The sequence below is a fragment of the Raphanus sativus genome, chromosome 2 (genome assembly GCF_000801105.2).
Source record: "Raphanus sativus cultivar WK10039 chromosome 2, ASM80110v3, whole genome shotgun sequence".
NCBI classification, from domain to species: Eukaryota; Viridiplantae; Streptophyta; class Magnoliopsida; order Brassicales; family Brassicaceae; genus Raphanus; species Raphanus sativus.
In genome coordinates, this window is record NC_079512.1 from 28,791,364 (window position 1) to 28,816,399 (window position 25,036).

Genomic DNA, 25,036 nt, shown 5'->3' on the forward strand with positions numbered 1-25,036 from the left:
CCACCAAATCTTTTGAAATTTGAATAAGATTTAAATACTTTTTGAGGAAGATGAGAAGAGTGTGGTCAGAGTGGAGCGTGCATAGCACACGAAAATGGTGCGATCACCACGAAAAGGTTATCCCTTTGCAAGGCTTTCACACATCCACTAAAAAATAAAAAACCTTCTCTTTACTCTTTGCTTCATCTCAAAAAACGCATGCAACAACAACACCATCGAAGTCCATCCATCTTCACGTATTAACTAGAATCAAAACAAAGCTTCTTCTTCTTCTTGGTTTGAGATGGCATCCTCTGGTGCGGTTTCAGGAGCTACTACTGTCTCTTCCTTCTTCACCAAAACCTCTTCAGTTTCAAACCCATCTCCCAAACTTCAGTCCTCGTCTCCTCTTCTCTTTCCCCAGGTTTCATCTCTCTTTCCTTAAACCTCTCGAATGTGATTTTTGGACTTAGAATTATCTGAAAGTATGAATCATTTGTGTGTTTTAGAAAACTGTGTTTCATGGAGTTTCGTTGGGAGATTCGAAGAGGAGTGTATCAGAGACCTTCGCTGTATCCGACCGAAAGATCGGTGTGTTATTAAACGGGTCGAGAAGATTCCAAGTCAAAGCGAGGACAGCAGCTTCGAAAACCATAGAGGTTGAAGTGGACAAGCCTTTGGGTCTGACTCTTGGACAGAAGCAAGGTGGTGGAGTTGTCATCACTGTGAGTTACTTTTTTTCTACTACATCTGCAGTGAAGTGTCATTCTTGTATATAATGCTCTGTTTGATACAATTGAGGAGGTTTTTATTTCATTTTTCAGGGTGTGGAAGGAGGTGGGAACGCAGCAAAAGCTGGGCTTAAATCTGGAGATCAAGTTCTGTACACAAGCAGTTTCTTTGGAGATGAGCTTTGGCCTGCTGATAAGTTGGGTTTTACTAAAACCGCTATTCAGGCCAAACCTGATTCTGTCTACTTTGTTGTCAGCAGGTGAGTGTTATGTGTCTTTCCCCTCTCCTGGTCTGATTTTAGGTGGTGATCTCGCTAGAAATGTTGCCTCTTTTAATCTTAGGATTGAAACTATCAAATATTATAGCAAAAAGGGTTTGGTGTCTAGCTTTTTTCACATGCTTCATTAAGATACAATTTGTGATATTTGATCATACAACAGAGGTGCAGAAGTTGATGTGAAGAAGCTAAATAAGCGTCCAGCTCCTCCTCGGTTTGGAAGAAAGTTAACCGAGACTCAGAAGGCTAGTATAGTTCATCAAACACTTTTCTCAAAGCTTAGTTAGTTGATTAATCTGAAGATTTCTCTCTCTCTCTTTCTTTTTGCAGACAAGAGCTACTCACATTTGTCTTGATTGTGGATTCATATACACTTTACCAAAACCTTTTGATGAACAGGTGAGTCTGAATCCTTCACTTTTGTCCCAACCATCTCTAGATTCTGAGTATGTGTTTTCTGGTGGTTTTTGCAGCCGGATACATACGTATGTCCTCAATGTATAGCACCAAAGAAAAGGTTTGCGAGGTACGACGTGAACACAGGGAAGGCCATAGGAGGAGGACTGCCTCCGATCGGTGTTATCGTTGGCTTATTGGCCGGTCTTGGAGCTGTTGGAGCTCTGCTTGTGTATGGTCTTCAGTGATATTTTATAGAACTTGTATAAATTGTCTATCAAACAAGTCCCTAGTTAAGTTTTGTGATTCCAAACCAAGAATGAATGTTGATGACTTGATGACATCAACTTGAGAATTTAATTCAGTTATTTTATGTTGATTCATGGCCTGGGGGCATAGTTGGCATGCATATTGTCAAATTATCAAAAAACAAAACATTATATTGACAAAAAAAAAAATTTATTAAATTAATCAAAAAATGTTTATGGTCCTATACATGGGTTTCAAGATGTATGAAAAAGCTATAAACCAAGAGTTCTTAACTCTTTTTGCTCCAGAGTTTATTAAGAAACAATAACCAAACCGAAATATCTATTCAACCCATAATAACATTTCTAAACCGATTGGTTTACTCATAATTCTCAAAACCAATAAAGCTAAGATTTCGTTTTACATGGGCTGAAAGTAAGCCCAGCCGACGTGTGAGACGACGCGTACACCAGACAACCGACACGTGCTTCACTCTCCGTACATCTTCCTCCTTTTTGTACACCGAATCAAAGACCTAAAAAAACTTGCTCACTAAGATAAAAAAAAAAATCGCAATCGAAAATCGAAATTCATCGCCGAGTCAGATCTATAAAATTCATTCAATCTTCAATCCAGATCTCAAACCGTCCCAATGGCTCTCGAATGGGTTGTCTTAGGCTACGCGGCGGCCGCGGAAGCGATCATGGTCATCCTCCTAACCATGCCTGGCCTCGACGCCCTCCGCAAAGGACTGATCGCCGTCACGCGCAACCTCCTGAAACCGTTTCTCTCCATCATACCTTTCTGCCTCTTCCTCCTCATGGACATCTACTGGAAGTACGAGACCCGGCCTTCCTGCGACGGCGACTCCTGCACCCCTTCCGAGCACCTCCGTCACCAGAAGTCGATCATGAAGTCTCAGCGCAACGCCCTCCTGATCGCGTCGGCGCTGGTTTTCTACTGGATTCTCTACTCCGTCACGAATCTCGTCGTGAGGATCGAGCAGCTTAACCAGAGGGTTGAGAGGCTTAGGAAGAGGGAGTAAAGCTTTTTGGTTCGTTTCTTTCTGCGTTTTCTTCGTTTTTTAATGTATGCTTTTATCTTGTGGAGAGGTTGTAAGGATCTATGCTCTGTTATCTTTGATTAGTATGATGAATCTGTTTACAGTTTGATAATCTAAGATTGGTAATTATAATTAAACTCTGCTTAACCAGGTCTCCTGAAAAAAGAAGGAGAGCAAATCCAGTTTCCTTTTGGTTCTTTCAAGTTCCAAATAATGGATTACATAGTTAGAGAAAAAGGCAAATATTAATGCTTTTTCTGACAGCTAATAAGTGAATCAAAGTACTTCCCATGAACGTTTTGGCAAGAAGCAGACACCTTGTGACCTGATTTAGCTGAAACAATGTTCACATGGTCCATTACAATGTCCACACATCCCAAGCCCGCTTCGCAGTTCATTGTGATGGCTTCACTACTCGCAGATGAACCGTGTATTCTAGTGTAACGAATATCGCTCACTTTCACGCCTCTGCCATTACCACCAGACAGAGTCTGGTAAAAGCGATTTACGTGGCAACTTTGGTAGTTACTATGTTCAAAGCTTACTTCTCCGTTCTGGCCTCGGTTGTGGTAGTTCTGTTCGATGATAATAGGGTTCTGTGAAGCCACCATCTTGATATCCTCAAATGATATTTTTCGAGCAAATCCTGATCCATTCTACAATACATTCCCACACGCAAGAGAAGAAAAGGATAGTCAGTTTAATTAAGGAACATGCTGAATAAGATTTTTGGGAAATAGACAAACCTGAAATGTCTTGATTCGGACACCGTTCATTGTGTTTGACAAAGTACAGTTCTTTACTCTCACTTCTTCAACGGCTGAAAAATATCCATTTTCTCCAAGGCTTCCTACGCTATAATATACCAGATTCATATAATCTATAAGATTTAGTAACATACCCAACTATTATATTATATGATGATTGTTTATGAATCTTGTATCTACGAATCACCTGATGCCATGACCGGGGCCGCAAAAAATGCCGGTTATGTTTATATAAGAAGAACCTCTGTTAATGGCAATGCAGTCATCCCCAGTGGAAATCATAGAGTCGTGTATGTCGACTCCTCTACAGTTCGATATGTCTATGCCATCCGTATTGGGACTATCACTAGGTGCAGTCATGTTTAGACCCGAGAGGCTGATGTTCTCTGAGCAGCTTAGACTTATGTGGTTCCGAGGACTGTTCAAGTGTCGGAGATTAGAGATGTGAAGACCATTACAGTTGTTGAAATGCATTGCCTAAGAAGAAATAAACGAAAGCAAACGTCAATAAACTTATATATAAATGGTTCGCTTCATCCCTTGTAGGATCTGTTTACATTTTATGAGGGTAGGGATCTTTGACTTACGGTGGGACGATGCTGAACGTTTCTCCACCATACAGAACCACGACCGTCGATGGTGCCGCCTCCGGTGATAACTAGACCATTGATACTGTCAAAACTTATCCATGCAGGGTAGTTTCCCGCATGCCAAGTGTAACCAGGCGCAACAAGATTGCCTCTTATCTAATGTAAATAAATCACCACGTACATATTAATTGGTCTAGAGTTATGGTCTGATGAGCTATAACTCGATCATGAGTCATGACTATTAAAATTAATTTTAGTTGGTTTTCTAACTTAAAACGTTAAAACTAAGAAAGGGTCACAGTTTATATGTACATACCAAAAAGGCGATGGAGGAAGACTTGCATGGACCTTCGAATGTAAGAGGATTAAGCATGAACGTTTTTCCTAGAGGCACTAGAAGCTGTCTATTGTCTCTACTTCCGCCGTTACATACAGCTTTCCATGCCTTGAGAAATGCCTGAAATATATTTATACAGATCATACAAATATTTTAAAGTATGATATATCTATATAAATGCATAAATCAATGCAAAGATTATAGTTTTCGTAAACAAAAAGAAAAGATACTGTTATATTATATACCTTAGTATCATCGGTCTTCCCGTTGCCAACAGCTCCGAAACTAGTAACACTTAGGAATCGATGGCTTTTCAATCCATTGTTACCTTTATGAGCTTTTCTTTCTAAGCAGAAACCTAATTTGCTTATTTGAAACAAACATGACAAGACGAAGAACAACAACAAGAAAGTCTTGTTCATCTTTGCACGACCTTAATGCTTGGTGATGATGATGATGATGATGATGATATATATTTCAAGAATGAATAGCGTGCAGATATATTTGTATAAAGAAAGGTGGTTAATTGATAGATATTGCGTCTGATTATTGTGTTTTTCATTTTAAGGCAAGAGATTATATAGCTTGTCATCAATTTTCTGTGTCAGTGAAAATTGAAACTGATCATTCGGAATATAAAAGGGATAATTGTTATCGAAATCTTTATTTAACTATGACTCTATGAAATAGTCTTAAAAGCTTGTGTAACAAAATGTGAAAACAGACACAGTATATTGTCTATATTTACTTAAGGTGATGTTTTACTTATATGAGTTGATTCTTTTACGTTTCGATATAACGGCATGACTGATTACGGGAAGGAATGATTTATAGATCATCTATAGATAGAAATAGATTCATTACTTGGAGAGAAATTAATGTACTTGCGTCATATCTTATTGGGTTTGGTAGCTATAAAGTTTGAGGCCTACGCCGTTACTTTCTCTAGGCCCAAGAATTAATGTTGATCAAACAGTAGGACCATCTAAATATATATGTTTGAATTAGTCCCATAAAATCACACATAACCTTACAAGACGTCGGTGCATCAAAACGAAAGAAGGTGAAGAAGAGAGAAGAGAAGATACCGAAAATAGCCCTTATTACGCGTGGATAAGGAGCAAAGAAAGTGAGTGTGGTTGTGTTTAATGGGTTTGTCAACGACTTTATCCTTTCATAACGAACATTCCTTATAATACTATTATTACTGGAAGGAAAAGAGATAAGAGAGAAGAGGGTGAGAGATGCAGATGAGTAGTAAGGTCACGATGTGTGTAGTGTTATCTCTTCTGGGTTTAATAACAGCTCTTACCGGCTTTGCTGCTGAAGCTACCAAAACCAAGGTCTTTTTCTCTTCTTCTTTGTATAACTTGTAGTCAAATCTGTGATAATTTTTTTTTGAGTTTATGGGCTGTGCTTGAAACCTCTTTTGGTTTGGGATATTTTTCCATAGAACATTGTTGATTACTGGTAAAGGAGGCAGAAAAGAGTTAATAAGCTCTGTTTAAAGTTTTATTTTCTTGTGTCCTCTTGGTATATCTAGTAAATTAGTAATAGCATTCATCAAGTATATCTGGTAATAGCACAAGTATTCATATCTATAATGTCCTGTTAGTATATCTTGAAGTAGCATAAGTATTCATATCTTTATTTTCCTGTTGGTACATCTTGTAATAGCATGAGCATCATATCTCTCTGATATACAGCAGTAGTCCAACTTAAATCATATTCCTCTGCTTTCTGATAGGTTTCATACCAAGTTGTGGAAACTTTTTGCAATTTTCTTGTGTAGCTAATTGTTTTCTCTGCTATTGTAAGCTTTTAAACTCGTCTTTTTTCTTCTTCTCATTTTTCCTCTTAAACCAACACAGATAAATGAGGTCACTGTTACCACCTCTGGTTCATTATGCTCTTATGAAAGAAGCACTGCTTTCACTCTCGGCTTGAATTCAGCTGTCTTTCTAATTATGGCTCAGATCCTCGCAAGCGTTGGAAGCGGTTGTTTCTGTTGTAGAAAAGGTCCTTCTCCTTCAAGATCCAAGTGGATCATCTCCTTAGTCTGCTTCATCGTTTCTTGGTAATTCGCACTCGTTATCTCTGTACAATAGCTTTCCTAACTTATAATGTTGCTAACAAAAAATGATGATTCTCGTGTTACACACTAGGTTCACTTTTGCTATAGCTCTCCTCCTGCTGCTATCTGGAGCTGTACTCAACAATAACCACACCCTGGAGGCAACGTCTCCCGATCCCTACTCCTGCTACATTGTTAGGACGGGCGTTTTCTCTACCGCTTCTGTGCTTTCTATTATTACTATTGCGCTTGGGATTGTCTACTATCTATGTTTGAATTCGAGTAACCAAAACGTTGGTGGCACAAGGACGGTGGCTAACCAAGGAGGAGGGATAGCAATGGGACAGCCTCAGTTTCCAGAGAGAGTAGAAGATCCTGTCTTTGTACATGACGATACTCACATGAGAAGACAGCTCACTTAAAAAAAAATACAGAACAGGGCTTGCTTGGTAAACAAGTTAGGTTTAGGAAGATATATTTAGATAAAAAGAAGGCTTTGTCTGATTTTTACCTACATTTTTGTATCTTTCTGATTTTTTTCTTGTATGTGAGGGTATAAGATCATCTCCAACTTATCTATATACTTTTATTTGTAATAGTGCTTACAGAAAGAAAAAAAATTCATTCCACTTATATTTTTATCTAAATATAAATTGCTATTTTTCTTTTATAAATAGAAAATATCATTTTCTATCTCTTATTATATATTTTGGAAACTAATATTTAGAGAATTACATTGTAGCAAATGAAATTTCTATTAAATAGTTTATCTATTTTATAAAAATATATAAAGATACATTGAAAATGGTCTGCCGAATTGGTAGCTGGTAACCTAACCACCGGTCCGATCAAATACTCTAATTGTTATTGGAAATTTAATTTTATTTAAAAATTTATACACGGTAAGTGGAACACCCACCACATGCTCTACCAACCAACTAGTCACAACAACAACCAGCTCTTATAAATGTCTCGAGTCTAATAAAATGTCAACACATCTACTCTCACTTCTTCTCATATATCTTATTAACATTAATAAAAATATTGTTACAAAGTTATTGTACAAAACATTTATAATGGTTGTGAAACTATACGGACAGGTAACTGCAGCTTGTCCACAAAGAGTCTTGCTTTGTTTTTTGGAGAAAGAAATTGAGTTTGAGATTGTTCATGTCGACCTTGATACACTAGAGCAGAAGAAACCAGAACATCTTCTTCGTCAGGTAAACTGTTAAATATCTTCCTAACTATAGAAACAAACCATGTGATGAATATATTTTGTATAATTATTGTTTATTTTTTGGTAGCCATTTGGTCAAGTCCCAGCCATAGAAGATGGAGATTTCAAGCTTTTTGGTAACGATTCTAATTTAAATAAACTTTTTAAAGCTTGTTTTCTAATCATTTATGCATTGTGTTTTGAAGAATCTAGAGCCATTGCGAGATATTACGCGATCAAGTACGCGGACCAAGGCACGAACCTTTTGGGCAAGTCTCTAGAGCACCGAGCCATCGTAGACCAGTGGGCCGACGTGGAGACCCATTACTTTAACGTTCTGGCCTTCCCCATTGTGTTTAACCTACTCATTAAGCCCAGGTTAGGCGAAGAATGTGACGACGTTCTGGTCAAGGAGACCAAGCTCAAGCTCGAGGTGGTTTTGGACATATACGAGAACCGGCTTGCTTCGAACCGGTTTTTGGCTGGTGATGAATTCACTATGGCTGATTTGACGCACATGCCGGCGATGGGGCACTTGATGCTTACCGATGTAAACCGGATGGTTAAGGCTAGAGTGAATATGAACCGGTGGTGGGAAGAGATTACGGCTAGACCGGCTTGGAAGAAGCTTATGAAGATGGCTGGTTTTTAGTTAGCTTGGGTTTATAACGATCCAAACCAAATAAACGTTTCATACTTTCTGTTTAATATGTTTGAGTTTTATGCATTCCAATAATTAAATCAATTTACTTTTGCAGAATAACTTCTGTTTGTTTTCTTTCCCGTTTGTTTGGGGTTTTATGGTTCCTACTGGTGTCTTTTATCTGCGATTTTGCATTCTACTCTAGGGGTGATACTCCTTTGTTTGAACTACAAGTATACAACCATATTAGTTCCTTGAGGACACATTTAATGACAAAAAACAATTAATTGAACGTTTAAATTGTTAACTCAATGGTTTAAAGTTTTAAAATTATAATAAAATATTAAATATATATCATGTTTTATATTAAATAACATTAGGCACATATATTTAGCAAAAAAAAACATTAGGCACATATTAAAACTTATATTTATTTTAATATCATAAGATTCTATATTTTAATATATCAAATACTATAATTTATGGATATTTGATTATATAGTATTTATTATTTAAATATTAAAATTGTTTAGACAGTTTGAAAGATAATTGATATGGTTTTTTATAGAGCATGTAGCTTAAGCGTTGTCTCATTGGTGGACTTCTGATACGCTTTTTAAAACGTTGAACAAAACATGAGAGTATGAGACAAACCCCATTTTAATTCATCTTTAATAGGAATCACAAAACTACATATCCAACCAAACCAAAATATTCCTACTTCATTACTCACTAGCCAAGAGAAATAAAAGAAAAGAAATTTACTTTTTTACACGGAAAAAAATAATTAAACACCATAAGAATTTATTTTCCCCATTATATGCAAATATTAGTTAACATTATTAATTCGACCCTATTTTTTACTTTTTTATCACAAAACCCTCTTAGATTGGTTCTTCTTGCTTCTCTCATTTCATCTTGAACTTGAAGCCTTGAGTAGTGATTTAGCATAAGCTAATGGCAAAGCTGCAATTTTTTTGGCTTTCCCCACATAAGCTCTCTTTGTAAAGTTGTTGTAATCATTCGCTTCAATCTCGTCCAATATCCTCCTGTACAATAGGAGCGATGCCCATACCTGAAAAAAAAAACAGTCAAGTCCTTCAGGGCTAAATCGATCCAAAACAAAGTTCCGGGGTAAAAATGAAACAAAAAAAAAACAGTAAACCGTGGACTTACGGGCCATCTGCTAGCAGCGTCAAGCTCGGTAACACCTTTCTCAGCTTCATCAAAGAACATTCTTGCTCGCTTAAGCTGCATTTTCATGAAGTTTCTCCATTTATCAGTGACTTTACCAGCGAATATGTCTTCATCTGAGAGACCAGCCTGAGCTAGTTCATCTTGGGGTAGATAAACCCTTCCTCTTCTCGCACTGAGAGAGAAAAAGAGAGATCAAAACCAGTTCAAGAAATGAGACACGAATAAAGAAACAAGTTAAACATGTAAGTTGTGAAAGAAAAGGAAGTCACTCACTCTTCACCAACGTCTCTGAGTATGTTGGTAAGTTGATTGGCTATACCGAGGGCCAAGGCAGCGTTGTAAACACTCTCGGTTGTTGCTTTGGACTTAGGATCGATCCCCATAACCGGAACGCTCATCAAACCAACGGTTCCAGCAACATAGTAGCAGTAAAGGTAGAGATCATCAAAGGAGTTGTATCTAGACTTCCTCAAATCCATTCTCATTCCTTCTATCATGTCTCTAAATGGCTGCAAAAAAAAAAAACATTAGAACAAATCTTTATAAGGTTTAAAAAGTGAAATGAGTCGGAGAGAGGGTGACTGACCTGAATATCGACAGGGTATGTAGCAACAGTATCAGAGAGGGCAGCGTCAAGCATATCGAAAGGACGGCCACGGAAAAGATCTTCTAACCTTGCTTCCCATCTATCTAACGCCATTGGAGTTATGTGTGATGCATTAGGCCCATCTACCAGTTCATCAGTTCTTCTACACCAAACTACACAAACAAAGAAATAAAGAGAGTAAAATCATCAAACCAAGAAATTAAGGCCAAACATAAAAAGTAAACAACTGTCATGAGCTAACATTAGGGTAGAAACTTGGATGCTTGTTTAGATGAGTGCAAGTTTCAAGAAGTCTTTCAACACACATAACAACTAGAGAAGTCCTATGTTTACATGAGTGCAAGACTTCAAGAAGTCTAATATGTTTTGGGATTCGAAATAAACTCATTTTCGATGTTCTTTGAGCATCATCACTTAAATCAAGAATTCAAATCAATGATGACAAATTGACAATGCAGATATATTCTAAAACAGTAGTAACTGACCATAGATAGCCCAAATGGCCTTGCGTCTCTCAGGTGTCATAAGCAAAGTTCCTGCAGCGAAGAAACCATAAGAACACTTAGAAAACAAACCAAACATTAATCCATTACCAACAACAAAGCCAATGATGAGGAGGAAAAGAAAAAAAATGCTAACCGAGATAAAAAGTTTTAGCATATTCAGCACAAACTTCACCGCATCGATCATAAGCTTCACCCAACAAACTCAAACTCCCAGTCCCAAAACTCCCAGTCCCAGGGAGAGTAATATCCTGTGGTTTCTTCACATCATCATCAAGGTCCCTAAGTTGTTTGTTCACCAGAGCTGCTTGTTTCAGCACAACATTGTAAACCTTCTCTTCGGATGAGAGGGTTATCTCTCCTGCAGGGCTTGCTACTATGCTTGACGACACAACACTGCTTAATCTTCTCCTTCTGCAGCTCATTACAGAAGAAGAAGAACTCCTCCTACCATTGTTGACTCTCTGATTTAGACAAGGAGAAAGAAATCTAGAAGATTCTAGAACTCTTACCAAACCACAATTGGTCATTGGGTCTGGATTAGGAAAAGAAGCAGCAACCCATAACACTGCTGCATACATAACTCAAGTTCTTGACACACACAGAGATGGAAAAAAAAATCTCAACTTTTTTTTTGTTTTTGTCTACTCTGTTTCTTCACTTAGAAGAATCAAAATCCAGAGAACCCCAGATTTTGATAATGGATCAAACTTGTAAAGATGAATGCTTTCCCTGCAAAATGGATAAATACAACAAAAAAGGAGTTGATGAGAGGATTCGAGATCTCTGATTCTCTCTATACAAAAACAAGACAACTCAAATCTCTTCAAGCAAGTAATAAAAACCAATTTCATAGCACATAGACAAAAGGGTAACGGGAAGATCATCAAACGTAAAATGAAAGAACGTTAAACAAGCAAATCTTCTGGCTAAATTACTCAACTGGGTTTCATATTAACTTTCACTCTAAAAAATTTAGATTTGAGTATCGTTGTGATTCCCAAACATTTGAAGTTAAACAAGAACAAGAGCCAAAACAGTAACATAGTACCAAACATTAGTGATGGAAGCAAAATCTTACCTTTACAGACAAGTTGATACGGAGAATAAGAAATAGGAGGAAAAGAAAAGACCCCAGACGTTTGTTTAGCAACGCTTACTGTAATATATAAACACACTACTACTACACAAGTTGAAGATGTGTTTCTCTCTCTATCTCACAAACAATCTCACCCACTCAAATCTCTTCTTCTTCTTTTCCCTCTTTGTCTTTGTGGATTTAATGAGAAGCCAGAATATATACAAAAGTCGTTATTTTCAGTGTATTGTGTTTATTTTTATTTAATTTTGACTGGCTAAGTCTTGTAGTCTATCGACTGACTCGTGTCATATGGTATCAAACATTTATAGTTTTTCATAGAAAGATCCGGATTTAAATCTTCCCTAACCTTTTTTATCCCTTTTCTACCTTTTGGCCAGATTTGTTTCCATTAGTTGAATAGTTTTTTTTTTGTTTTAAAAGAAACTGCTACTATTGCATATTTTATTTGATTAATTCATTAATTCAGTGCCAGATTGTGCATAGCTATATTTGAGTTATTATATAAACAATTACATTACCAAAAATTGAAATGATTTGAACACTCAAAAACTGAGACTGCTTAGAAAACTTTTTCCAGAGATTTTTTATGAACTAGTACTCAAAATATATATGTTTTTGATAAAAAAAAATGTTAGCGTGGTTTTGTACAAAATAATTATGAGCCTAAATTAACATATATATAGGTTATAAATAGTAATATATAAAAGTGAAATGCAGTTTTAATAGTAAAAATGTATATAGATTATATAAATATATTTTAGAAAAAAAGATTTTTGTTACTGTTTATTGGGATGTGGAGTGAAGTGGATTTATGTGTTTTGGAAATCATGGTCAAACAAACCAAAAAGCCAGAGATTTCATTACGGAGATTGCAATCACCGATCGCTATTAATTAGAGAAATTATAAAATGAAAAATCTAATTAAAAGAAAATATAATACGTATTTGTTGGTAGAAAGGACAATCGAGTTGGGTGGGGGCCATGCTAGTTTGGGTAAAAAGTATTATGTCAAAGCAGAAAGAGAGATCGTCGAGACACCACGTGGACAGTAGAGCCAATGAGAGAGCGATAAGCTTATCAAGTGGAGAGGAGCACCGAAGGGTAAAGTGGGCGACGTTGCTTTTCCACGTGGCAGTATATCATTGGTAAGAAGTGTAAAATGCTAGATTTCCTCATAGGCCTGACTGGTTTAACTGAGAGGTTGCGGTTGCAGGAGTTTACGGGTGCGGGTGATTGCGGTTTCAAGCGTTTTCGAGAGATTTGTACGACTGGTACAGTGGTTAGAAATTGTTGCATTTGCGGGACTCTTATGACTGGTAAACTACCAATCGCACCATCTGTTAAATAATAAATTAACAATATTTACGTTTTATATAATTATAAAAGTATTAAAAACTATAATAATATAATAAATATAAAATTTATATTTATAAAATCATATTATTAAATTTTAAAAATTTATAGAAAATATTTTGGTTTTAAAATTTTATGATATAAATTAAAATATAATATGTATATATTTTATAATTTCTATTATTTCAATTTAAAAATTTTATTGGATATTTTTAGTATTATTTTTATTTATTTTGTTTTTAAAGAAAAAAAATTATCTTCCCGCAACCGCCCGCAACCGCAAACGCTAGCTGGAATCGACTTTTGATTTTAAGAGGTTTGGAGCGGTTTGAAGCGATTTGTAGCGTTTTCTGTGATTGTTTCGAAATGCCAACAACCGCTGCGAACCGCAAAAGCTGCGTTTGCGGGTGGTAGCGGAGAAACCAGTCATGCCCTTAATCGGCATTTGGGTCCCACCTTCACTCTCTCCCTCTACAGTCTACCCTCGTTGGCAACTTGCTCTCTCTCTCTCTTCTCCTAGACAACCTCTGTACCGTTGGTTTTTTTTTTTAATAGTTTTTTTTCCTCTCTCCCTTTCTTATCTTTTACCTTTGGTCCTTATTTTTTTTGGTTGCATACGTTGCTGAGAAACGTGTTTGGTTTAACGATAAGACATTGGTGAATAACTCTATAAGCTTTGTTTCACCAAAAAAAAAAAAAAAAAAAACTCTATAAGCTTTAAAACATTGAAACGTAAATTTAAGTGGCGTAACTAACTTTGATTGTTGACCTAAACGTATTTGTTTCAGTCACTGACTCACTCACGTAATCATATTGATTGGTCTTTTTTGTAGTTATGTGGTTCTTTTAATAATAGTAATATCTGTGTATATATTGACACCATAATCAATTACATCAATCTTTTTTTTTTTGCTTAAACAATTACATCAATCTTTTTATTAAGGATTCGGATATGTAAAGCGCAGAAGAAGCTTGTTTCATCATCACAAACACACACAGTCGTAGAAAAAGATTACATCACTATCGCTGAAAACTCGCGAGGAAATCACTAAGATTTTTTTTTTTTTGAAACTGGGAAATCACTAAGATTCGATGCAACTTGTCACTAAAATTGTTTGGCAAGTGATGGAGACATAGTTGCAACTGGAATCGTAACTTGTGTTATCTTTTCATGCCCCATAAATTCTAGTCTCAGATTAGAAATTTATCGTTTTGTACTATTATTCAATAATATAATTAAATGAATAAGTTAAGGTTTTATCATAAAAGTACGAAAGAAATGGACCGTAGTCATCATTTAAATGGTTACATAACTCGACACGTAGTGCAACTTTTTTTTTTTTTTGCCATCTGAAATATTATGTAATATTAAAAAACATACTACAAAGATCCAAAAGAGGCAGTCCAGACTAACACCCTAAACAGAGTTTACAAAGCCCACTACCGAAAACAACAATCTCCAGACCCAAAAAGAAAAAACCGAGACAAGTCCACCGCTCACCGCACAAACGCATCTTCCACGTGTTGGAACCACAGAGCACAGAGACGCGTGGCAGAAAGAGAAGCTTCGTCGTCTCGAGGGATGGAGATCGTCGCCGGAACCGAAAACCGGACACTTTGCCGGAATCGCGATTCACCAACTTCTTTCCCAGTTGAAAGTCGACGCTGTCAAATCCGAAACACAACCTCCGGAAACCTCAGGGACAAGTCACTACGACCACCAAAATCCGCCCCCAACGACAATATTAGGGATATAGGATTCGGAGTCAAACTTCATCGGCCCGAGCCTAGGCTAGCTTCGATTGAAGAAATCGAAGTCTAAACCTATCCCAGCCGCCACCAAGTGAGAGAACCTCTCTACACACAGCTCGAACACTTTCCCGAAAAGCAGAAGCCGGCGATCACCACCGAAAAAGATACGGTCCGGCCCCAGAGTCAAACGCCGGCCATCCATCAAGTGGGAGATGCGATGTCGGAGAAGAAAAAAGAACCGCCGAGGAGAAAACGAGAGCCGCCTCATCCTCCCGGAACCGAAGAAAAATAAAAGAGAACAGGATCCGAGAGACCCTCCTCCGCCGATAATAACATGCATAAAGAAAAATAACAGAGAACCGGACCGACGGTGGCTAAGGGAGCCAACCCGTCGGCCGAAAGCACAAAGATGCCGGTGATTTTCTAGAGATGGAAGAGAGCTTTTTTTCTTTTATACGTTTAAGCATCTTAAAAAAAATATAAGTTCCATGACACGTAGTGCAACTTATTGCTGCAAGTTTTTTTTTCCTTTGCCTCCCACGAATATATTAAAATTGTCGTTGTAATAAAATACTTTCGATGACGAGTTGAATTGAATTCTCATAGTTTCTAATATGGTCTAGAAAAAGTGTATATAAAGGGATATACTAAAATTCGTTAGTGACTACGTAAAGAGTAAGTTGACCACGTAAAGAGTAAGTTGACGTGTCGTGTCATATGGTACGCTTTCATAGTTGATAATTCCATTATACACGAATCCATTGTGTGTATATTTTACAATTAATTAAACATAATCTTTCTTAACCTATCATATATCAGCTTTTTGAAATGAAATAGCTAATTGTTATTTGTTACCAACATCCCATTTGAAAAATATTTATTAAAACCTAATGGTTAGTGGACACAAAATAAACATGACATCAGGAAGTGATTTAGAAACTAAGTAAAACACACACGTATATATATCATACAGTTTAATCTAGTAAATATAAATACATAATTGCTTGTTCTACTTAAAGACTTTTTTTTGAAAAATTCTACTTAAAGACTTGCAAATGTGAAATGTTAAACTACATCTTTTTTTACATGGATGCCACGCACCTAAAATAGATGAATTGCAAAAACAAAACAAAAAGTTATTAGGATTATAATCTGCCATGACATTTTAAATGGTTGGTGATAAAACATGATAAACGGCATCGCTAAAGATCGAACCGATACGTGGATCGAAAATATCTATCTTATTAAAACAAAAATATTCTTTTGGACTTAACATTTATTTTGTAAGTTTTTAAATTAAATACACTTTTATACTTTATAGTTAAACCTACATTAAATCATTAATGTTTATTTTTTTATACTATTATCCATGTTTCCAAATAACATACTTATTTTTTTATACTACTATCAATGTTTCCAAACAATATATTTTTTATACTACTATCAATGTTTCCAAACAATACAATAATTAATCTTAGTTATTTTATATCTATCATTTCTCTTTAAAATTTTGTAGAAACGTCATAATTTCATAAATTGCAAAATAATAAACTTTAAAATTTGGATTATAAGATTACAAATTATGAAACTATTATAATTTAAATCAAATTAGATTACATATCGGTCATCCAACAGTTCAATAGGTTAGTCTCGGATTTTAATGATTTTTTTTAATATGAATATTTTAAAAACCTAAATTGAATTGTCAGATCTCCGGATTAACCAGTATAATCACAATCGGGTTGAATTAAAAAACACTGATTTAAATGCAAAAATATTCTAAATACACTCTTTAAATTTACCAAAATATTTGTTATATTATTAGTGAAATTTTTCATCGTAAAATATTTCGCGCTTCCAAGCGCGGGTCAAAATCTAGTAGGATACTAAAACATATCTAGTTTGGATCTATTTTGGTGAAGGTCAGGTGTAAAAAAAAAAAAAACATGATAAGTTAACGTACACCACAAACATTTGCTAGTTATCACTTTTTTGTTTGTTAAGCCGTGCGAAACTGAATATTCCTTCCTCTGATTTCGCAGATCCTTTGTACTTGTTTTGTCTATGTCACGCGTACTTATGTTGTCTTAATCCACGCAAATATATACACACTCATGTCATTTTGATTAACCTGTTTTATCCACCGAAATCGTACGTATTAATCTGTAATTACTGAATGTATTGTGACCAAAAGCGTATTTAGTTTTTTTTTTCTGTCGTTTGATACATACTAGCTACTAATTTCTTCTTACTAACTCTTGTTCCAAAGCATCCAGGAGCTTCAGCTATCTCTGACTATCGCCCAATAAGCTGCTGCAACACCACCTACAAAGCAATCTCAAAGATGTTAGTCAAGCGATTAAAAGTGATCCTCCCTCATGTCATATTGCCCAACCAAACGGCTTTTGTCCAAGGCAGACTACTAATTGAGAATACGGTGCTAGCATCAGAGATTGTCCAAGGATATCACAGAATAGGAGGCCCGAAGCGCATAACTATCAAGGTTGATATAGCGAAAGCCTTTGACACAATCAGATGGGAGTTTTTATTTCAGTGCCTAAGAAGCCTAGCGGTTCCAGAGATCTTCCTATCTTGGTTACAAGCCTGTGTCTGTACTACTTCGTTCTCACTAGGATTTAATGGGTCATCCTATGGGTACTTTAAGGGTAAAAGGGGCTTGAGGCAAGGTGATCCGCTATCTCCTTACTTATTTGTGCTTGCTATGAACTGTCTATCGATTTCTTTAAACAGGGCTGCGAGAGAAGGACAGTTTCAATACCATGCGAAGTGCAAGAACTCAGAGCTTACTCACCTTTGCTTCGCTGATGACCTCCTAATCTTTTGTGATGGATCACAGCAGTCGGTCCTAGCGGTTCTTAACATCTTAAAAGACTTTGAGCAGAGATCGGGCTTGGCGGTCAGCATCACCAAAACTTCAATGTTTGCTGCAGGAATCAAACCTCATGAGTTAAATCAGATAAAAGCAGCTACGGGTCTAATGGAAGGATCTCTACCGGTCAGGTACTTAGGTGTACCTCTGTGCACCAAGAAACTGTCGTTGGCAAATTGCGCACCTCTCCTGCAATCTATAAAGTCGAAACTCCATTCTTGGACTACTCGTACGCTCTCCTTCGCGGGAAGACTCCAGTTGCTTGCCACTGTCATTGCTGGTATCACAAATTTCTGGTCATGCGCCTTCATTCTTCCAAAGGGTTGTCTTGCGGAAATTGACTCCCTATGCAGTCGATTCCTATGGAAAGGCAAAACGGAGGGTCATAATTCTGCAAAAGTTTCTTGGAAATCAGTCACTACACCAAAGCAGGAAGGAGGGTTAGGGCTAAAGGACTTACACATATGGAACTTGGCGGCGGTGCTAAAACTGATTTGGATCCTTTTCTTCAAGCAAAGCTCCATTTGGTCCGATTGGTTTACTCGAGAGATACTGGGGGGTGATCTGAATAATTTTTGGGTCATAAATACCAGGCAGAAACATTCATGGCAAGCAAATCAACTCCTACTCTACAAGGACCTGGTCTATACCTGGATAAAGCGGGTTGTAGGCAATGGAGAGACTACTTACTTCTGGTCCTGCAACTGGTCTCCGTTTGGCAATATAGCTGATTTTCTGAAGGATGAGTCTGCCTCTACGACAGGTATTCCCTCGACCTATACTCTCGCGGAACTATGGGAAATAGATCACTGGACGCTGCCCCCTGCAAGGTCTGAGAAGCAAGTCCAAATCTACTCTCATCTCCTCACCATGACGTTAACTGATATTACTGATTCGTACCTCTGGTGCCCGGATGGTAATCATATGACGGCTTACTCCATTCGACGAGTCTATGATCTGCTGAGAGAGGAGAATGAATCGGTGGCCTGGCATAGAGAAGTTTGGTTCTCCAGAGGGATCCCAAAGCATCGATTCCTAACTTGGCTGATGGCGCTAAATAGATCACCAACTCGTGATCGTCTCCTCCAGTGGGGCGTTAGCACTGAAGGCTCTTGTCTCCTCTGCAACACTTCCCCTGAATCAAGATCTCATCTCTATTTTGAGTGTAGCTTCTCATGGAATGTCTGGCAGGACTTCCATCAGAGACTCCGATTCGCTTCACCACGAACGTGGGAGGAAGTGATGGAGGAACTCAGGAACTTCAGAGGTTCGCGAGCTTCGAAGACTTTGCTCCTGCTTACTTGGCAAGCAACGATATATGCTTTGTGGGTGGAGAGGAACTGCAGACTCCATCGCCAAGTATATCGCTCTGCAAACTCCTTGTCTACTGAGATTGATCGAACCATCAGAAGAAGGATAGCGAGTATCCGTCAAGGCGCACCGCAACTCTCCTCCGGCATGCTCTGTCAATGGTTCTCTACTAGTCCCTCTTGATCGCACAAACTAACGAGAGACGGTTCGTTACTCTCGATGCTTCTACCATCATCATTTGAGGAATTGGGCCTACTCCTTGGGCTTCTCTTCTCTAACAACTTCAGTCTGGGCTAATTATTTTAGATTGGGTTCTAAATATGTAATGGCTACTTAGCCTACTAAGCTATGCTTTGTACAATTTGCATTCTCATGCTTTTAATTTGAAAATCGTTTAGCAAAAAAAAAAAATATATATATATATTCGGATTTATAAAGTCTACAATCAGCAAAAACGTATATCTAGAGGTTAGCTAGTAAAGGTAAAACCAATAAGAGGTCCGACTTTGTTCAACTCCCTCCTCTTTCCCCACACCCCAAAAGAATCTGAGCTTTATGAGACCAAACCCAAATAGATCCAAAAACCAACATAACGGCCCATTAAAGATACATAGATTCGAACGAAACCGGACTAATCCACTCAGAGTTAAACCGGTTTGAGAATGTTCACAATTGACTGAAGAACACAGGGTTTAAGGAGAAAGTCACACACAAACCCAGGAAGAAGAAGAATGGAGACAGAGCACCAAACCATGGAACAGTTCCTACGATGGGCGGCAGAGCTTGGCGTTTCAGATTCCATCGATTCTTCTCAATCTCACGATTCATGTCTCGGACATTCCCTCTCCGTCTCCGACTTCCCTCTCGCCGGCGGGTGCGTTAGAAACAAAAAAAAAATCACATCTTTCTATCATTTCAAATTCCTAAAACTTTTGTGATCTTTTTTCTCCCATTGATGGGGAAACTTAGGAGAGGGTTGGGAGCTGTTCGTGAGCTCAGGAAGGGAGAATTGGTTCTGAAAGTCCCGAGAAAAGCTTTGTTGACTACAGAGTCCATGCTCGCGAAAGATGACAACTTGAGGGATTCTATCAATCTTCACCCATCGCTTTCTTCGACACAGGTCCTCTCTTTTTGTCTCTCTTAAGTGATAGCCCTTCTGTTTAGCATCTCATAACCAGAATGTTTTGTAATTTTGGCAGCAGAGACTGAGTGTTTGCTTGTTGTATGAAATGAGCAAAGGGAAGAGCTCTTTCTGGTACCCTTACTTGTTTCATTTGCCTCGGGACTACGATCTCTTGGCCACGTTCGGTGATTTCGAGAAGCAAGCTTTACAAGTTCTCTGTCTCTACTTCTTTTACTTATTATTCTACGGTGATTTTTTTTTATTACTCTAAAAAAAATTGGGGGTTTTGTGATATCATGTCTGTAAGGTTGAAGATGCTGTTTGGGCTGCAGAGAAAGCTATATCCAAGTCTCTGTCCGAGTGGAAAGAAGCTGTTACGTTGATGAAGGAGTTAGATCTCAAGCCCAAGTTTCAGAGTCTTCATGCATGGAACTGGGCTTCTGCTACTGTAAGATTACTTCATCTCTATCACTTGAAAGAAGATGTTATAAATTGGTCACAACTCTTTACATGAAGACTCTGCAATCGTCAAAACTCTTTTTTTTTTCTCTGTTTGAAGATATCTTCACGGACGCTGCATGTTCCATGGGACAGTGCTGGGTGTTTGTGTCCTGTGGGGGACTTGTTTAACTATGATGCTCCTGGAGATGATCATTTGAATACCTCTCAAACTGCGAATTCAACTACTAATGCAGAGGAAGCAGGACATGTTACTGAGACTCAGTCTGAAAGGCTCACAGATGGTGGATTCGATGGAGACGCCAATGCTTATTGTCTTTATGCAAGAAGGAATTATCAGCTTGGAGAACAGGTACTACTAGTTCTTAACTAAAGCTTTGTTAACTATTGACCAGGAAGCGCATAAAACTAAGTGGCAGGGGATGATTGTGTTTGTGGGGTGTGTAGGTTCTTCTATGTTACGGGACTTACACGAATCTGGAGCTTCTTGAGCACTATGGGTTTATCTTAGAAGAGAACTCAAATGACAAGGTCTTTATCCCTCTAGAAACCACCCTTTATGCTCTAGCTTCTTCATGGCCTAAAGATTCTTTATACATTCATCAAGACGGCAAGCCGTCTTTTGCGCTTGTATCCACGCTGAGACTGTGGCTGGTCCCGCAGAGCCAGCGTGACAAGTCGGTTATGCGCCTCGTCTACGCTGGATCTCAGATATCTGTGAAGAATGAGGTTCTGGTCATGAAGTGGGTTTCAGAGAAATGCCGAAGTGTTTTGAGGGATCTGCCAACATCTCTCCTAGAGGATAGAGTGATTCTTCAGGACATTGACAAGCTCCAAGACCCTGAATTGTGTCTGGAGCAGAGAGAAGCAGAAGGTTTTTGCAGTGAAGTACGTGGTTTTCTCGATGTGAAGAATCATTTGGTAAATGGGGGATTTTGTGGGAAAATGAATAGGAGAGTGAGTAAATGGAGATTGTCAGTGCAGTGGAGGCTAAGGTACAAGAGAACTCTTGCAGATTGCATCTCTTATTGTAATGAGAAACTTAATCATCTAATATAGAATTTGGAGATTTGTAACATCATTTTTATATGGAAAAATAATGCTCAAAAGAGGCTATCTGAAAATTGTTTTTGAAGTTTAAAAAAAAAAACAGTAAACAAAGATCTACTTTTATAGCTTAATCAGTTGCATACTTGCAAGTATGAATCAAAGATAGTAAGCTGAAGCCGAAGACAAACTTAGGAGCAAACAAGCACAAGATATTAATCAGTTGCAATGTTTTTAGTCACATAAACAAGCACAAGATTCTTTGGCATGAGTGAATATTGTTTGTGTTTACCATAAGATGTCTTCTGTGCATACTCCAATTGGCGCAATATCGCGAGCACTTTACTCAATTTGGCTCAGACCTTGATGCTAACTAATATAGCCCAAAACACTCTACCAAAGAGGTTCGCATAAGAGGCGAGTAAGAGGCAAGGCATCATCACACCATCCTTGATACCAAACCTGCTCGATGGAGCTAATGCAAATCTGCTCAAATTCATCACCAATAAATACGTTTTCATGGTCACAATTACGGAGTTTTGTTTACAAGATGTGTTATCAAAACTCAGGAGGAACTGAAGTTGTATGCTTTATTCGTACTCATGGCATAAAAAAACGATGTCTCTACCTTTAAGGGGAATTAAAAACTTGAATGTAGGCTTAAAATATTGAAACAGAAAATATATATACGTTTCATTGAGTATAGTAATCGAGTTTCACGGCATTTGCTACAGATTTATGAACAGCTCATCAAGTATTTGTCTGGTTTGTGGATTGTTCAAATTTAGATTAAAAGATATTTTTGAGTTCCCAGTCCCAGATATTGGTTTGAAATAGTCCTGCTGGTGTAATAAATTCTAGACTATTAGATTCTGGTTTAGTAGACCGTTATGTCCAGCTGATATGAATTGTTCATCTTCTCTCTTCATCACCTCACATAGTTTAACAAAAGTGCCTCTATACAATACAAACAGAGAACAAATGTATGTTTAAAAAAATTTAAAAGTTTTTGGTTAAAATCAATCATGGAGAAGGATCAGAACATTGGCTTGATTCTCTCTTGATGAAGAGGAATTAATAATCGCTTAGTATAATCAGATTCGATCATTTGGGGAAATTGTCATCACCTCCAGTTCTCCATTATTAAAAGACTATTAACAAACAACAACTCTACCAATAGAAGACGATCTGGGGAAACAATTTAAAGATGATAAAATAAATTTTGTAAAGAAATCAAAAGGAGAAGGATCAGAATATTGGCTTGACTTCCTCTTGATGAAGAGGAAATATAAAATCGCTCAGTATAATCAAATTCGATCATCTGGGGAAATTGTCATCACTTCCAACTCTCCATGAATCATATGTTTAAACTTATTATAAAAGAAAAGATCAATAGTAATTCAAAACAAAATAAAAAGGAGAAGGATCAGACTAATTGGCTTGACTTTCCTCTGATGAGAGGAAGTTCTAATTCGCTCAGTATAATCAGTTTCGATCATCTGGGGAAATTGTCATCACCTCCATATTCTCCAAAACTTATTTTTTAAAAAAATTGTACCATAACAAAAACTTTAAAAGACAACCAGTGAAAACTATTTTCAGACAAGATGACACAAGGTCTTAGGTTGCCATAATTTCAGACAAGATGCAAGTTCGAGCTGATTAATAAAATATCGACAGAGTTTTAAACAAAAGAAGAATAAAAACGGAAGAATTTCGAACTGAAAGCAAAAAAGCAGAGAACAGATCTAGGTAAGTCTGGCGGCTAAGACAAGTCGACGGCTAATCCGGTTTTTTCTGAGATTGGGGGTTTAGACGAAGGATATTTATAGGTGCCAATGCGATGAGGCTAATGCCCATAAACCCTAACACGCGTGTTATTCACGTGACTCGTTATTTTGAGTAAATGGGCCCTCGTATTTTAATGGGTTTACGGTAGGTAGCTAGGACTTTTTGCTATTGATCATTGTTTTCTTTTTAATGATTTTGGAAAATGATTTTCAAGTTGTATGCAAGAGCGTCGTCATTGGGACTTGTCAGAGTCTACATAGATACATAGAGGTCTCCGTGTCCAACAAGAAGCTGGCGAGAGCTCTTTAGTGTTTAGATGCATATCTGAAGACCACAATCTCAAACAAGTATAAACGTATGAAGTTTCATAAGTTAATCCTCACAATGCTAAATAAACTCTACTATAATCAGACTGAATTAATGATAACATGTGTGTGTTGGTGTGTAGGCTATAGTAAGCTTCTCGTAAGAGTGAAAGAACTGAAGGAGATTGAAAGTTGCCTTGTCACACCTGTAGATAGGTGTTAGTCTCTGGTTCCAAAGTTTTGTAACATTGATCATTTTTGTTGTCGAGATCATAAGTTCATAACATGGTTCCGACTTCCGACTCCACGTTGTTCGCTTAAAGTGATTGTCTGAATAAGCGTTGAGAAAAAACATGGCTAGCGTCCATGTAGTTTGGTCGTGGATTGGCTTCCTTTCTACCAATTATAGCATGACACGTGTAATATCTTATACCGTCAAAGGGACATCAATTCTGACTTTGAAAAAAGTAATTAGAAAAAGGAGAAGCCAAAAAGTCTTCGATATATATTCGTATGGTATTGTTGCATCACCACCGTCTTCCTGGAATCTCGATCGCCACATCGCCGGATTACAATCGCCTCCGTAGAAGCCTTCACGATGTGTTTTTGAGCATGAGATTTGGATTGACGCGAGATCTCCCTCTGAAACGATCATCATTCGCCTACTATTCCTCCGGATCTCGAGAACGACAGACCATCGCCATGGCGACCAAGAACGACACGACTTCGACTTCGACGGAGGTGAAAGATAAGGTAGTGGAGGAGAAGAAGGATAAGGATAAGAAGGAGGAGGAGGTATCGCTCCCACCGCCGCCGGAGAAACCAGAGGCTGGAGATTGTTGCGGTAGCGGCTGCGTCCGATGCGTTTGGGATGTGTATTACGATGAGCTCGAAGAATACAACAACAAGCTCTCTGCTTCCACTCCTGGAGATACTAAATCCAATTGATTGAATTGCTTTGTTTCCTGATTGTTACTGTTAAACAATTGCTTTGTTCGAAAAAATAAAGATTGGCCAAAGTACACTGATCGACCATTTTTCAATTAAAATGTTTCTGTTTTTTTCACTGTACTTGTAGTAGTAGCTTTGTATATAACAAAACGTCGACTCTTTTGGTTTCTAAGACAAACGAGAAAGCAATCTGATCAATTATAAGAAAGAATGCAGCGCAGCACATCTTTGAGTTGATGAAATTACTACCTTCTTCTCTGAGGAACTCAACAAGGCGATTTAGGTACGAGATCTCATCCCATGTATCTATCTCAAGTAC

General features: G+C 37.6%; 9 protein-coding genes and 3 non-coding genes across 15 annotated transcripts; 7 read left to right on the forward strand and 5 right to left on the reverse strand.

Moving 5' to 3' along the window:
- The first annotated feature begins 65 nt into the window (after nt 1-65).
- On the forward strand, nt 66-1,763 carry LOC108838566 (uncharacterized). 2 transcript variants are annotated; one of them, XM_018611485.2, is made up of 6 exons: nt 66-403; nt 489-704; nt 804-970; nt 1,152-1,237; nt 1,324-1,387; nt 1,462-1,632. In XM_018611485.2, the coding sequence occupies exons 1-6, from the start codon at nt 284-286 to the stop codon at nt 1,490-1,492; spliced, it is 684 nt and encodes a 227-aa protein (XP_018466987.2). In that variant the 5' UTR covers nt 66-283; the 3' UTR covers nt 1,493-1,632. The 2 variants fall into 2 exon arrangements, with proteins under 2 accessions (XP_018466987.2, XP_018466986.2); XM_018611484.2 differs by having other exon boundaries at nt 67-403; nt 1,152-1,233; nt 1,319-1,387; nt 1,462-1,763.
- Nucleotides 1,764-2,178: 415 nt separating this feature from the next.
- Nucleotides 2,179-2,808, forward strand: LOC108830204 (uncharacterized). Its single transcript, XM_018603804.2, has one exon. It carries the CDS (start codon nt 2,286-2,288, stop codon nt 2,676-2,678), a length of 393 nt encoding a protein of 130 aa, XP_018459306.1. The 5' UTR covers nt 2,179-2,285; the 3' UTR covers nt 2,679-2,808.
- A 59-nt stretch (nt 2,809-2,867) lies between these two features.
- On the reverse strand, nt 2,868-4,843 carry LOC108830193 (probable polygalacturonase At3g15720). The gene is made up of 6 exons (XM_018603796.2): nt 4,636-4,843; nt 4,370-4,510; nt 4,051-4,209; nt 3,651-3,940; nt 3,443-3,551; nt 2,868-3,352 (listed from the first exon to the last, which is right to left on the reverse strand). The coding sequence occupies exons 1-6, from the start codon at nt 4,810-4,812 to the stop codon at nt 2,942-2,944; spliced, it is 1,287 nt and encodes a 428-aa protein (XP_018459298.2). The 5' UTR covers nt 4,813-4,843; the 3' UTR covers nt 2,868-2,941.
- Nucleotides 4,844-5,436: 593 nt separating this feature from the next.
- Nucleotides 5,437-7,111, forward strand: LOC108839696 (protein VASCULATURE COMPLEXITY AND CONNECTIVITY). Of its 2 annotated transcripts, none has more exons than XM_018612476.2 (3): nt 5,437-5,733; nt 6,367-6,467; nt 6,556-7,111. In XM_018612476.2, exons 1-3 carry the CDS (start codon nt 5,635-5,637, stop codon nt 6,884-6,886), a joined length of 531 nt encoding a protein of 176 aa, XP_018467978.2. In that variant the 5' UTR covers nt 5,437-5,634; the 3' UTR covers nt 6,887-7,111. The 2 variants fall into 2 exon arrangements, with proteins under 2 accessions (XP_018467978.2, XP_018467977.2); XM_018612475.2 differs by having other exon boundaries at nt 5,446-5,733; nt 6,262-6,467.
- A 338-nt stretch (nt 7,112-7,449) lies between these two features.
- On the forward strand, nt 7,450-8,446 carry LOC108839381 (glutathione S-transferase F12-like). The gene is made up of 3 exons (XM_057002954.1): nt 7,450-7,687; nt 7,772-7,820; nt 7,890-8,446. Exons 1-3 carry the CDS (start codon nt 7,451-7,453, stop codon nt 8,333-8,335), a joined length of 732 nt encoding a protein of 243 aa, XP_056858934.1. The 5' UTR covers nt 7,450; the 3' UTR covers nt 8,336-8,446.
- Nucleotides 8,447-8,970: 524 nt separating this feature from the next.
- LOC108842687 (phytoene synthase, chloroplastic) lies at nt 8,971-11,895 on the reverse strand. Its single transcript, XM_018615671.2, has 7 exons — nt 11,715-11,895; nt 10,770-11,365; nt 10,616-10,666; nt 10,110-10,282; nt 9,797-10,032; nt 9,503-9,695; nt 8,971-9,401 (listed from the first exon to the last, which is right to left on the reverse strand). The coding sequence occupies exons 2-7, from the start codon at nt 11,212-11,214 to the stop codon at nt 9,240-9,242; spliced, it is 1,260 nt and encodes a 419-aa protein (XP_018471173.1). The 5' UTR covers nt 11,215-11,365; nt 11,715-11,895; the 3' UTR covers nt 8,971-9,239.
- Nucleotides 11,896-17,184: 5,289 nt separating this feature from the next.
- Nucleotides 17,185-19,224, forward strand: LOC130508673 (uncharacterized). The gene has a single exon (XM_057004290.1). It carries the CDS (start codon nt 17,185-17,187, stop codon nt 19,222-19,224), a length of 2,040 nt encoding a protein of 679 aa, XP_056860270.1.
- A 501-nt stretch (nt 19,225-19,725) lies between these two features.
- Nucleotides 19,726-21,747, forward strand: LOC108842686 (protein SET DOMAIN GROUP 40). Of its 2 annotated transcripts, none has more exons than XM_057002955.1 (6): nt 19,726-19,915; nt 20,011-20,161; nt 20,241-20,375; nt 20,472-20,612; nt 20,724-20,975; nt 21,071-21,747. In XM_057002955.1, the coding sequence occupies exons 1-6, from the start codon at nt 19,773-19,775 to the stop codon at nt 21,680-21,682; spliced, it is 1,434 nt and encodes a 477-aa protein (XP_056858935.1). In that variant the 5' UTR covers nt 19,726-19,772; the 3' UTR covers nt 21,683-21,747. The 2 variants fall into 2 exon arrangements, with proteins under 2 accessions (XP_056858935.1, XP_056858936.1); XM_057002956.1 differs by having other exon boundaries at nt 19,727-19,915; nt 20,244-20,375.
- A 954-nt stretch (nt 21,748-22,701) lies between these two features.
- Nucleotides 22,702-22,803, reverse strand: LOC130508857 (small nucleolar RNA Z103). Its single transcript, XR_008943041.1, has one exon. It is a non-coding gene; the product is annotated as a small nucleolar RNA Z103 (small nucleolar RNA).
- Nucleotides 22,804-22,913: 110 nt separating this feature from the next.
- Nucleotides 22,914-23,016, reverse strand: LOC130508855 (small nucleolar RNA Z103). Its single transcript, XR_008943039.1, has one exon. It is a non-coding gene; the product is annotated as a small nucleolar RNA Z103 (small nucleolar RNA).
- A 75-nt stretch (nt 23,017-23,091) lies between these two features.
- Nucleotides 23,092-23,194, reverse strand: LOC130508856 (small nucleolar RNA Z103). Its single transcript, XR_008943040.1, has one exon. It is a non-coding gene; the product is annotated as a small nucleolar RNA Z103 (small nucleolar RNA).
- Nucleotides 23,195-24,246: 1,052 nt separating this feature from the next.
- On the forward strand, nt 24,247-24,832 carry LOC108839907 (uncharacterized). The gene has a single exon (XM_018612687.2). It carries the CDS (start codon nt 24,280-24,282, stop codon nt 24,712-24,714), a length of 435 nt encoding a protein of 144 aa, XP_018468189.2. The 5' UTR covers nt 24,247-24,279; the 3' UTR covers nt 24,715-24,832.
- The last annotated feature ends 204 nt before the right edge of the window (nt 24,833-25,036 follow it).

Bases quoted from the DNA above. Each gene is read 5' to 3' on its own strand.
- LOC130508673 (XM_057004290.1), top strand. From the start codon at position 17,185: ATGTTAGTCAAGCGATTAAAAGTGATCCTCCCTCATGTCATATTGCCC.
- LOC108842686 (XM_057002955.1), top strand. From the start codon at position 19,773: ATGGAGACAGAGCACCAAACCATGGAACAGTTCCTACGATGGGCGGCA. The intron at 19,916-20,010 runs GTGCGTTAGAAA...GGGGAAACTTAG, and splicing joins GACTTCCCTCTCGCCGGCGG to GAGAGGGTTGGGAGCTGTTC. The intron at 20,976-21,070 runs GTACTACTAGTT...TGGGGTGTGTAG, and splicing joins ATTATCAGCTTGGAGAACAG to GTTCTTCTATGTTACGGGAC.
- LOC108838566 (XM_018611484.2), top strand. From the start codon at position 284: ATGGCATCCTCTGGTGCGGTTTCAGGAGCTACTACTGTCTCTTCCTTC. The intron at 404-488 runs GTTTCATCTCTC...TGTGTGTTTTAG, and splicing joins CTCCTCTTCTCTTTCCCCAG to AAAACTGTGTTTCATGGAGT. The intron at 1,234-1,318 runs GCTAGTATAGTT...TTCTTTTTGCAG, and splicing joins AGTTAACCGAGACTCAGAAG to ACAAGAGCTACTCACATTTG.
- LOC108830204 (XM_018603804.2), top strand. From the start codon at position 2,286: ATGGCTCTCGAATGGGTTGTCTTAGGCTACGCGGCGGCCGCGGAAGCG.
- LOC108839381 (XM_057002954.1), top strand. From the start codon at position 7,451: ATGTCAACACATCTACTCTCACTTCTTCTCATATATCTTATTAACATT. The intron at 7,688-7,771 runs GTAAACTGTTAA...ATTTTTTGGTAG, and splicing joins CAGAACATCTTCTTCGTCAG to CCATTTGGTCAAGTCCCAGC. The intron at 7,821-7,889 runs GTAACGATTCTA...TGTGTTTTGAAG, and splicing joins TGGAGATTTCAAGCTTTTTG to AATCTAGAGCCATTGCGAGA.
- LOC108842687 (XM_018615671.2), bottom strand. From the start codon at position 11,214: ATGTATGCAGCAGTGTTATGGGTTGCTGCTTCTTTTCCTAATCCAGAC. The intron at 10,667-10,769 runs GTTAGCATTTTT...TCTTCGCTGCAG, and splicing joins TGCTAAAACTTTTTATCTCG to GAACTTTGCTTATGACACCT. The intron at 9,696-9,796 runs GTGAGTGACTTC...TTTCTCTCTCAG, and splicing joins CTCAGAGACGTTGGTGAAGA to TGCGAGAAGAGGAAGGGTTT.
- LOC108830193 (XM_018603796.2), bottom strand. From the start codon at position 4,812: ATGAACAAGACTTTCTTGTTGTTGTTCTTCGTCTTGTCATGTTTGTTT. The intron at 3,941-4,050 runs GTAAGTCAAAGA...ATTTCTTCTTAG, and splicing joins ACGTTCAGCATCGTCCCACC to GCAATGCATTTCAACAACTG. The intron at 3,353-3,442 runs GTTTGTCTATTT...AATGTATTGTAG, and splicing joins TCCGAATCAAGACATTTCAG to AATGGATCAGGATTTGCTCG.
- LOC108839907 (XM_018612687.2), top strand. From the start codon at position 24,280: ATGGTATTGTTGCATCACCACCGTCTTCCTGGAATCTCGATCGCCACA.
- LOC108839696 (XM_018612475.2), top strand. From the start codon at position 5,635: ATGCAGATGAGTAGTAAGGTCACGATGTGTGTAGTGTTATCTCTTCTG. The intron at 5,734-6,261 runs GTCTTTTTCTCT...AAACCAACACAG, and splicing joins CTGAAGCTACCAAAACCAAG to ATAAATGAGGTCACTGTTAC. The intron at 6,468-6,555 runs GTAATTCGCACT...GTTACACACTAG, and splicing joins GTCTGCTTCATCGTTTCTTG to GTTCACTTTTGCTATAGCTC.